Below are 12,571 nucleotides of genomic sequence, written 5' to 3'. Positions count from 1 at the left end.
AAATAATATCGATCCGTAATTTGTTTTTTATTTTTTAAGTTCTGTCCTCGAAGTGCTTCCTTTAGTGGCCCAAACAAATCACAGGTCGGTAAGTCTGGACTGTACAGAGGGTGCTCCAGTGTAGTCCAGAATAAGGATGCAGTTTGAAGCCAAGCATTGTCATGAAATAGAATGACATCTCGGGTTAGAAATTGACATCTTTTTTGACTATATGCAAGTTTTTCTTTGTCTAAAATTTGGCAGTAGTATGAAGAATTCACTGTACAATGTTCATGGAGAAAATCAACATGCAAAACTCCTTTGAAATCAAAAAGTATGTGGCCAGAACCTTTCCAGCTGACAGTTTAGTTTTGACTTTAATGGGTACACTAACTCCCTTTTTTTACCACTTCATAGTTACCTGTGCACCCAAGTTTCATCATAGATCATGAGTTAATGCAAAAAAAATTCTCCTTCAGCTTTGTAACGACTCAGCAACTGCTGGCACACCTCTAGCTGATACAGCTTTTGGGGTGAGAAGATGAGGGCCTATTGTATTGCCACTTTTTTTAATCAAAGATCACCACTAATGATTGCTTGAGCACTGCCATAGCTTATTCTGATCTCAGAAGCAATTTCTGCAATTGTTAATCGACAGTCGTCTTCGATAAGGCAACAAATCATGAGAATGTTTTCAGCAGTAGCACTTGTCTTTGGGCAATATTGGGGTGACCTTTATTTTCAACTAGTTCTCATCCTTCCAAAAACTGCTTATGCCAATCATTCACTGGAGTCTTTATCAGTTTGTTCCCCAGTACTTGAAGTCTTCTCAAAATTTTGAATAGTTTCACACCCTCTACTGTGAGAAATTTAATAATAATACATTGTGCATTGCATGATGATACCTCCTGCTCTAACATTATGATACAGACTAGATAAAATAGTGAGGTGGCTTTCTAAGAGTGGGATCCCCTCCAGGCGACCCTACATACAACACTGAGAAGACTCCTCACCCCTCTCCATTAGCTGTGCGTTAACAACAAAAATTCCAGTTTATATTTGATTCAATCTCATATTAATTTTAGCTATAATTTCAAGTAATATATATGTAATATTGTTCTTGCATTGTATGTGAAATAAGCTGTGAAATATGATAAAATTCATGAATGTTATGTTACTTTTGATAATGATACTTTTATTATTTGATGCTGTTGAACTTATTAATCATTGTCATCTATTTTATGATTTTCAGATGTTAATGCATTAGAGGGTCTTTCAAGAAAGCTTAATGAACGAGCTAGGGATTCAAGTGAACAAATCCAATCATCTGTTGAATTAATAAGAACCACAGCTCAGCAAATGAGTTTAGAAGTTAATAGAGCTGTTTCAAGGTATTATATACTTATATGTAGCCATATTATCTGATATGTTTTATTGTATATACATTCATTTAAATGATCACATACAGACAACTCTGTTAAGAAAATAACTGAACTTCATTTTTTTAATCTTTATTATTAATTTTACAGATTATTGGTCTTTGTCCCCTTCGAAGTACATCCCTCTCCTATTCACACACTTTTCCCAGTGATGTTTCCATTTCGCAAAGCAGCCCTGAATAGCTTCATTTGAAATGGTCTTTAAGGTCCGTGACGAATTTGCTTTAATGTAATGAATAGTCTCATAACAGCATCCTTTTTTCATAGATTTTAATTTCAGAAATAAGAAAAAATCACAAGGAGCCAGGTCTGGCAAATAGGGAGGTTGAGGGAAGACAGTCATCTGATTTTTGGCACAAAACTTACAAATTGACAAAGCTGTGTGTGTAGGTGCATTTTCATGGTGAGGGAACTATGAGTTGCCCCATGATAGCATGTCAGTCGAGACTGACATGCTTTCGTGGGGTGTGGAGATCCTTTGCCAATCCATTGTGATGATTGAACTTTTGATTCGCTTTTATACTCATAAACCCAGCTTATTATCCTTTGCATGAAAGTTTCATCGTCATTGGCTTGTTCAAGAAGTTGCTGACAAAGGTCAGCTCGATGTTCTTTCTGCTGTTCGGTCGTTAAACAAGAAACAAACTTTACTGCATGTTCAATTTCCAGTAAAAATGTCATAACATGATCTGATTGAGATGAAAACCTCTTCTGCAAGTAATCTGACAGACAATCAGCGACTTGCATGAACCAGATCATTGATTTTCTGAAAGTGGGTGTCATCACTTGAAGCTAAGACCTTCCTGGTCAAGGGTCATCTTCAATTGACTGATAACCACTTTTAAATCATGAAAACCATTTATAACATTGCGTACAACCTAGAGCATCATCTCTGTAAGCTCGTTTCAAAAGCTTAAACATTTCTCTGATAGTTTTCCCCAGTTTTATGCCAAATCTTACATTGTTTATTGCTCCCAAAAATTGCACATTACAGAAATTTCTACAAACACGTAATACATTGCACTCTACATTTCCATTGGCGTGTAATTAAAAATGTTTAGTTATTTTCTGAATAGACCTCATAATTATCTGGTCTGGCTTGAGGCTGGTTCGATGCACCACGTCTGTTTCCATTCTTTTTTATTCCTAAGTAAATTTTAAGATGCTTATAATTCCATTAGGACTGTTTAGTTCTTTTTCTTGTGTTCTGATCTTTGTGCTCTTTCTAGTGTTGAAAATGTCAGTGTTTTGAGTTTTATCTTGTGAGTGTGAAACAAGTGTTTTTGTTCTTGATTTTCCATATGTCTTGTCGCGTATTTTTAGCTTGATCAGAATATTGAGAGATTGGCAATTTAAAAATGTTTGTATAATTACAATTTATTAGTTTAATAATATAGAACATAATAAATAAAATAAGACAAAAAAAAAATATAATCATAACACTGGGGAGCAAAAGAGAATTTTTTCTTTGTTTCAGGAAGAAAGATATGTAATTCTGATAGTATTTTTCTCCTGAATTCAACTATGATATCAGTTTTTCCTCATCATGCAAGATTTCCAAGAGACAAGCATTTATAATTTCAAACATTTGACTTGCCTAGAAAGTAATAAATGATGATTTTCTGCTATATTTTGCATGTGGAGCATCCCTCTTGATGGTCCAACAATAATCAGCCTTGATGGTCTAACAATAATTGGCCAGAATATTAGGATTCCATTTGCCTTGATACCTCTTTTCTACAGCTGAAATCTCCTGATGAAAGTGTTCAGAGGGGGTCCTTGGAACAGAGGGGGGTGGTGTGGCAATCGGTAATATCACAAGGTAGATGTCTTTCCCCTACGGGGTTGGGATGTTCAGGAATGAGTGATTCACATTTAGGCCATTCTTTTCTAATGGAATGGTGTTTTCTGTCCCTACTATCCCATTTACACAAAAAACAACAGTACTTTGTGTAACCAAGCTGCAGACCAAGACTAAGTTCAATTACCTTCAAATCACCACAAATATTCCATTCATACACTTCATATTTAAGCTTTCCTAATATAAATTTAAAGTTTTCATATGTTTCTTTCATACTAGCAGAGTGAGCCACAGGTACTGATGGGAATTTGTCATTATGCAAAAGCACAGCTTTTAAACTAACTTTAGAGGAATCAATGAACAAGCACCATTCTGTTGGATTATGTTCATTACAAAGTGTCTCCATAAGAGAAGAAATGTTATTACAAAACACTAAGCCATTTTCTTCAGAAAAAAAGTCTTTAAATCCAGAATGACAATTACGATAAGTATATATCTTTGTATTCTTTTGAAGAAGATTCCATTCTTTTAGTCACGAAGCAAGCATTTCAGACTGTTTTTTTGGATAACTTTAAATCTCGATTGAGGTCGTTAAGATTTTCTTAAGTCAGTAAATGAGTCTCAGATAAACTGCTTTGTTCAAAAGTTGTACCACCAGAATCGTGTTTCTTTTTCTTCCTTACTTCCATCAGACTTTGAGCTCTCTTCATCTAATATCACATGTTTTGGAGGTCCCTCCAAATCATAGGGATAGCAAATGGTATGTGGCGTGTGCCATTTTTCCATGCAGTGAGAAGTCTAGAGCACGATAAACAACAGATATGTTGGGCCAGGCCCTTGTTTATATTCCCAAATTTACACCCAAAATAAAGTTCATAACACTTTTACTAATGGAGTAAGGTTTTGCATTTGAGACTTGAGTGTCACTTCACCACATACATAATAAAAATTGTTAGTATGATTTAAACAAACTTTAGGCATTTTGTAACTAACGACTAATTCAAAGAAATAAAGTTGTAAATATGTAATACTTAATAATTCAGATACACAAAGCCCTCACAGTAACATGTTTACTGGTTTCGTTCTGATGAATGTGTGCGATCATGTTTGTACATGTCTGAACCTGCACAACAGTAGCATCGCTACCCAAATGAATTCACTCATTTGGTTCCATCATATTTACAATGCTCTAGGAGCTTTTACTTGACAGTGGACAAATGGATGAAAAACATTTAAAAATATTTAAAAAAATTAAAATAAAAAAAAACTGTGGTTGATGGAGAAATTCCGTATACATATTTGAAAACAGGATAAAAAACTGCATAGTACACATATTGGTTCTTGTGAGACAAAAATCATGTTGACCAGTGTAATAATCAACAATAACAATAATAATAGTGATCACAACCACAACAATAACAATAAATGATTACATACCAAATAGAATTTAAAATAAGGTCAGAATTTACTTTCATGTAGTAAATCGTAAAATCCAGAATTCAGTTCAGTTGACAAAAGGCATTATAATGGCCCTAATATTTACACCCTTAACGACTTGTATTGTATTACTTTAAAGATAAGATTAGTCTAAAGTTCATTCAGTTCAATTCACTGCACATATCTTTGCTATTCAGAAATAAAATTACCCTATAGTTTATGAATGAATTTAATACTTTACTCCTTTCACTAATTGTCTATTGTTACTCACCAAACAACTTCCTTCATTCCACCACTGTCCATACTGGAATTATGTTGACAGATAACGCCGTCTTACAATCACATCAAACACATGCTAATACTTGCTTCATATACTAGCTGAAACTCCTCGCAGAATACTCTTGCTTAAACTCTTCGTATAATACTGGTCTTAACTTGTATTTCCTAGAGTATTTATAGTCCTATCCTCTTGACCTGCAGAACCAATCCCAAGATGAAGCGGGAGAATCATCGTCCGAGTCCTTAACATTTCCCCTTTTTCTCATGGAACAACATTTGTGTAGGTGTGTCGTTGCAGTATTACAAAGAACAATTGTTAAACGGATCTGTTAGCCTTAGAAAAATGATTCCTTTTAGTCTCCTTCTGGTTTCCTCCATTATTATATTTTCTGTTACCTTCCTCTTAATTGGCAGGCATCTGTTAGTGAGGTCCATTATACCGGTTTTGTTACAATATATATATATGTACAAAATAATATTTTGTATAGAGTTTTATATATATAAAACAGAAATAAAAATATAAAAACCATTTACCACCAAGAGTACAGAATTCAATAATGCTTTTTATCTTATGCTTATTATTTTTTTCTAATAGCACTTTCAAGGTTTTCCCTCATCATTAGTTAAACTTTTTCTTCCAAATCAGACATTAAATTCAAACCACTAAACTTATTACATAAAAATATGCAGTCATAAGTATTAAAAATAAAAAATTGAATTTTATACTTTCAATATTTAAGACTACATATTTTTATATATTATAATTTTAATGGTTTGAATTTAATGTGTGATTTGGAAGAAAAAGATTAATAGATGATTAGAAAAAACCTCGAAAGCATTATCAAATTCAAAAAGACAAAAATATAACAGCCATTTACCACCAAGAGTACAGCTCTTGGTGGTAAACGATTATTATATTTTTGTCTTTGAGATATTAGTACAGAGGGGAATATGTACAAATACAATAACAAAAAAATTGTTTTTGCTAAGTTAATATATATATATATATTATTTTTTTAAACCTATTGTCCTGTGTGTTGGATTGGAATTAGTATTTATGAACCTCCAGATACACACAAATAAAGCAAGACTGATCTTACCTTCAATCTAATAAGGCCTTTTCAAATCCTATAGATTCATCATCAGTTATTAAAGTACTATATTTATCGTTAGCAATAAGCTATTTCGTCAACCAAGTCATGACCGATTAAAATTTGATTATACAGGCCTACCAATTTAAACAGATCATTCTTCTCAAAATTTACCTGGTGATTTATTAAATTGAAATTTTTATATTTATAAATATAATATTTTTATAATAATTCGCACGGGCTACCATACCCCCCCGGCAGTGCAGCCACCCCAACTAGCGGGAGCCCCAAATCGAATCATAAACAATACCAATATAACCATGGCATGATGCCAGTGTGCCTACCTCCAAGCAATCCTATGCCTAGGCCGGAACCCTAGCCACCCAGGATCCTGCCACTATCAAATATCATGACTAAACTCTCCCTCTGCAGACCTACACACTGCAAGGGCGTGAAGAAAACCAGCCATTATAGACCACTCCTCGCGGATGATCCACTTAATACGGAGATCCAGAAAGGAATGTATTCTCTCAAGTTCCTTAACAGCTCGTGAACGTTCGACCCATATCAGGGTCAGACATAGAAGATGTAGTCCACTGTATTTATTATCAGTCCCACAATCCGGGTATTGACTTGAATCCACCAAATGAAACCTAGCCAAACTTGCCCGAAAGGCACCATACCCAGAAAGAAACTGTGTGATAAACCAATTGGGAAAACCCATCTAATCGCACCTACATCTATACCACTATAGGAAATATACCATGCATGTAGCGACCTGTGGGCGATTCGTCCCACCTGAGGTCAGGCGGGACGAATCCCCCACAGACTGGGGCTTTGTGTCTTGGCAGGTGCCAAGACACAAAGCCCCAGTCTTCAATCTCCTGCTTTCATTCTGACATCAATAGGTATTTACCTTGAAAATGTAACATTCCTTACGCTCATTAGCCAAGATATTTATTGGTTTGACTCCAGCTATAACACAGACTGCCTCCCGCGAGACTGTTCTACAACCACTTATAACAGTCAGGAAGAGGAGTCGCTGGCCCCACAGCAGAATGTCTGTGTAACAGCTAAAAGCCAAATGGTGAGCACAGACAGGTGCAGCACATAGCATATTAGCCTCATCGACATCTTTGTAAAGGATACACATTGTATGGTAGTTCAACCCCCAATCGGGATGAATGACTACAGATTCCATAAAAAGCAGCATCAGCGGCCTTTTCTACTATATGCTGTAGATGATTGATGTTCCTTGAACTGAAAATTCTCATCAAGGATAAGACCCAGGTACTTTTGAGCCGTATTATACTTAATGGGGAGACCAGCCATCCGAACCCAGATTCATCGGGAAGCAGCCAATCGGCCCTTAAGCAACATCACTGTGGGTTTCTCTTGGCTGAAAATCATCTTATTTTGGAGACTCCACAGCTGGAATGTCTCACAAGTATGAGCAGTTCTGAACTCTACCTCATTACGTAAATCCCCTTCAATCAGTAGCAGCACATCATCAGCATAAGCAATGACACGACAGCCACATAGCAACCTCAGATGCAACATGGAATCAAATTCTGTGTGATCCAAAGAAGAGAACTCAGAACATTGCCCTGAGGGCATCCTTTAGTTAAGGTTTTGTGAACCTCTGAGTCGCCATCACACAGGGAAATGGTCCGATTACTGAAATAACTTGAGAGAACTTCTAATTCATTCTGTGTACACTTACACTTCTGCATCTGAAACAGGACAGAGGGCCACCATAAGTTATTAAATGCCCCGGATATGTCCATAAAAATTCTTAATACATATTTGCATGAACCTAGAGGAAGCTATGTCCATCACTTTTAGTATGGCATCCTCAGTGCCATTGCCCGTTCGGAAACCATACTAGTTGTCCATCAGCAAATGATCAACAGTGAGTTCTTTTATAAGGCGTATTACATCTACTACATGTGTGTTTTGTTTTTCCTACTTAATGAACAAACTAATATTAATGCACAAATATAGGACTTTCTCCAAAACCTTGTCAATTGCAGGCAAGAGCGTTAGTGGACAGTGAAAAGAACTAACAATAGGATCTTTGTCGCCACCTTTGAACAACAGTACCAAGTCTCCACGCTTCCAACACGTCGGAAAGTGGCCGGCAAAAGCAGCCTATTATATATTTTAGTTAGAGGACCAAGAACTACTGGAAGCGCTCGGATGAGGTTCTCCACTGTGATGCAATCATATCAGGGGGCCTTGTGCTGTGCCATACTGCAGATCACCTGACACACCTCCACCTCAGTCATCTCAGAAGATTGTAAGTCTGTCTTGAAAATCGTGACTTCATGCCTGACACGCCAGTGATGTGAAACCTCATTCTTTTGATATGCCTGACTGGGTGATTGTGTATTGTTTTGTGAGGGCGGTAATTCTGAATCAGTTGATCTATTTCTTTGTGGTGATTTTCATTGGCCACAGATTTTGGTTGACCACTGCAAGATTTATCCTCAGTATTCGCTTTACCAACCTTTGATGCAAAATTTTATTGCCCATCTACACTCAGTACTTTGATCAACAGTTTTGTCATCATAAATGACTTTTAGATGACGATAAATGTTATTAGCATTCACTTTTTTCCACTGTTGAAAAATTCAGTCGCTACACATTTTTTTAGAAGTGTTGACTAGGCATACTCTATTCTATTAATGAGTTTTAGAATGTTAGTAGCAAGAGAATGAAATTACGAGGTAATATGGGCTCAAATAACCTGTTGCTTTGTGCAACCTTTTTTTCTATCGTTGTTACATTCCAGTATGCATTTTAGCTACTTTTCTTACCATTGACAGATTTATAAATAAGATTTTACTTCAGTTGCAGACAATAAATCAATTCACAGCAATAGAAAAAGTGCTTAAGTGAATGTACTTAATGTATTTTACAATTTTTTGTAATCTTCAATAATTTGATTTATTTAATGATATTTAAAGTTTGTTGTAACGCATATTCTTTATTGGTATACTTTACAGTATTGAGACCAGAATGGGAGAGGCATTAAGAGCACAACAGACAGCTCTAGAAGGAAGTGTTCTTGCAGCAGTTCGTTCTGGTGCTTTAACTCCTGCACCCGATAGCCGAGAGGCAGCAGAAGTCCAGATTTTTAATCTTATACAAGCTGGTCATTATAACACAGCTTTTCAGCAGGTATGGAGTTCTGATGTTTTTGTTAGTTTTTAATTATCATTTGAATTCATTATAGACTAATTAAAATTAATTGGTGGAAATCAAATAATTATCAATTCTTGTATTTTACATATTTGGATTCAAATTTGCATTATTAATTGTGGAAGATGAGGTAAAGTCTTTTCTAGTACACATCCTTCATGCTTCATGTAGCTGATAATCTCTGAGGTTACCGATGATGACCCATGAAGCCATGTTACCAATGTGTAATCTCAGGTGGTGTTCATAATTTTTTCTCTAATTTTTGTCTTCAGTTCTTCACTATCCATCCTGCTAGAAAACACACCTTGTTTTTCAAATGATCTCAGAGTTAAAAGTCCTAAGTTATTGTATCTAATGATCTGTTGATATGAAAGGTTTCACAGTTGGCACCGACATCTTTGCTTCTTAAGATTGAGAAATCCATTACAGTTTTTGAGTTGTAATCACAATTCGCAGTTATTGACTGCCTATCAGCTATTTGAAGAAATATGGGCTGATAAGTGCCATCATCCCTGTACTACAGACCACAACATTTTCGCTATATCATGATATTTTATTTTGCATATGTTCAATGTCCAATACCTAAAATTCATTTATTTATGAATCCTGACAAATGAAAATTCGCCTTATCAGTAATGACTGATAAAGCAAATTTTAATTTTCTTAGTTAATGATTCTGGATCTCGCTCAAATAATCGGTTCAAGAGAAATTATCGTGCCTGAATATGTACAGCCCTTATCACACCTGCCTGTTTTTTGACTAACTTGAATTTTATATGGATAAGGGGAAGGTTTTTATTTAAAATCCTATGCAGACTCCATTGAGTTACTGTAGCATGGCTATGTTGAGCATCTTAGGGTTTGAATTATAACAGCTCATAGTCATTGTTGTAGGTTCTTAATGTTGTTTGTGAATGTGGTTTATTTAGAATGATTGGTCTGGCATACCACTGCTTAACCCATTTCTCAATTATTTTGCAAGTAGGAACTTGTCTGTCATGGTGTTTGTTTTTAAATTTGTTCCTAAACATATTCAGTTTAAACTTGTTACCATGGCATTAAAACTTTTGATTTGGTTTGAATAAACTTCTCTACATAAAATATATATGTTCTGTGGTTACTAAAGTCAAGGTAAATGCACACTCACCATAAGCTCCTTTTTACCCTGTTTATCCAACGTTGTAGTTGGATAAACAGGGGATAAAAAGTTAGATAATCAAAAATACTCCCAACTGTAATTCTGTGATAAGGTGCAGATTCGCATGATTGCATGTTAGTTTTAAGATTTTTAATTCTATTCTGCTTTGAAATATTAAAATATACGTAAATTCTGTTTCATTGTCACATAGTTGAAATAGTTTTAATTTAGGAAATGAATTCAATTTAATTATGGAGTAATTTTGATAATTATAGGAGAGGCAGTGATCTCATATTATGAATCTGAGAAAATCTTCAGACCAAGAAGAGGAGGAAATGAAGAGAGATATAATTTTGTATTTCAAAATGTTTCTTATCCTGGTTTTTAAAAGAAAAGAATTCATTTATTAAGTACTTAACCATACTTTAATGAATTAAATGCTCTTTTTTATTTTGTAAATGCTATTGGCCAAATTAAATTTTTTAAGCTTAAAATAGCACAAAATGCTCTTTTCTATTTCATAACCCTATGCACAAGTTTCCAACTTTTGTGGTTAATTTATCATCTACAAAAAACAATACTTTTTTTATATAAAATTCCATCCTCATCTCTTCAATAAAACAATTGCAGAAAATGTGAAGTTTTACTGTTACATTAAATTTAAATTATCCATTTGTTATTGTTAAAGAATAATGGAAGACCTTCAAAAGAATTATTATCTTTGCATTCAGATAACAGTTTTTTACATTATTAAAATAAAATTGTTTATTACAGAAATTTAATAATAGTAATTATCATTAAAATTAGAATCATATTTATTTAGAGAATGTAAAAAAATTAAGATTATTATAAATATATTGTTTTACTTTATGTATGAGAAAGAGTCAAAATATATACACTGTAGCAGTGTAAGCATGATGATAAATCTTCTGAAAATTGACAAGTTCATGTTTAAAAGCAATTCTGATTTTTTTATTATTATTATTATTATTGTGTAGTAATATTACCTACAATTAGAAAAGTGAAAGAACTGACTTAATCATGAGCAGTTTCTCCCTCTTTCAGTCACTTCACTGAACAATGAATTCTTAACAAATACAGATTCTTAAAAAATTCAGTATTTTTTATCAAACATTATGTACTTAAATTTAAAATAACAAAGGTAACTAACTAGCTAATTTTGTCATATGTTTGTAAGTAGATCTAAAGATAATATGGCGATATGTATTTTTTTTTTTTTTTTTTTTTTTTTTTTTTTTTTTTTTTTTAATTAAACCTCCAATTTATTATTTTTTTTGTGTATTTGAGTAATATTGAGTTTCAGTAAATGAAAATAATGTTTTGATGATTAGAGCTCCCCCATAGAAGGCAATTTTAGAGATCTGCATGATCCAACCTCACTCTTTTTTCACTTCTCTTTCAGCCTAGATCATTCATTTCATCACTTAATTTATTTTATTTTTAGTTATATACAAAATATATATATTACTTTTTTTAAAGTGATACAGTAATTACCATTTCTTGAAATAATTTAAGCCTGAAAATAATTGTTCAAATTATGAAACTGAAAATCATTATTGTAATACTGTTTTTAATATAGTATTTTTTTATAAAAATTTTCTCATAAATCTGTTTACAATTAATATGCAAAACAGAAATATCAGATAATGGCAATAAAAACTATTAAAAGATATGAAAAGAGATACGGAGCTATTAGAAATATAAAATTTGAATAATTATCAAATTGGAGGAATAAGATTTTAAAATATTGGCTAATAATTACTGTGATTATTACGTATGTTAATTTATTTAAATGAAATTAGAAATAATTAAATTAAAAATGGTAAAAAAATTTGAAGGCAGAGAAAAATATGAGAGAAAAAGACATAAATTCTTATGAAACATAAGTATTTTAAAATTACCTTAATTTGTTTCAGAAGAAATTGGTCAGAAAATTAAAAAAAATTACATTAAATAATATAAATGTTAAAACATTAAAAAATAAATAAAATGTGCAGTAATTTTGAAGTAATTTATAGTTTCTGACATTTAGTAAAATCTTTAAATAATGGATTTAATGAATTCCATAAAAAAAAATAATAAATTTAGAAACTAAAAAAAAAATTGTCATATTACAACAATATACTATACACAAACCTAACTGTACTACTCTAACCAAAAAGCAATATGTTTGTCATATCCC

The 12,571-nt window shown here is 33.2% G+C and overlaps 1 protein-coding gene across 5 annotated transcripts in view; it reads left to right on the top strand.

The window, feature by feature from the left end:
• The window catches only part of Ge-1 (Enhancer of mRNA-decapping protein 4 homolog Ge-1), a 153,944-nt gene that overhangs the window by 127,324 nt on the left and 14,049 nt on the right, over positions 1 to 12,571 (top strand). For 4 of the 5 annotated variants that reach the window (XM_075355780.1, XM_075355779.1, XM_075355778.1 and 1 more), the window contains exons 19-20: positions 1,232 to 1,370; positions 9,035 to 9,209. In XM_075355780.1, coding sequence (XP_075211895.1) covers positions 1,232 to 1,370; positions 9,035 to 9,209 — 314 coding nt within the window. Of the gene's footprint in view, positions 1 to 1,231; positions 1,371 to 9,034; positions 9,210 to 10,643; positions 10,854 to 12,571 lie in introns of those variants that run through there. The other variant, XM_075355782.1, reaches the window with a different exon arrangement.

Source organism: Lycorma delicatula, chromosome 2 (assembly GCF_047948215.1).
Source record: "Lycorma delicatula isolate Av1 chromosome 2, ASM4794821v1, whole genome shotgun sequence".
In the NCBI taxonomy this organism is placed as follows: domain Eukaryota; kingdom Metazoa; phylum Arthropoda; class Insecta; order Hemiptera; family Fulgoridae; genus Lycorma; species Lycorma delicatula.
This window is presented reverse-complemented; position numbering and strand designations above follow the sequence as displayed.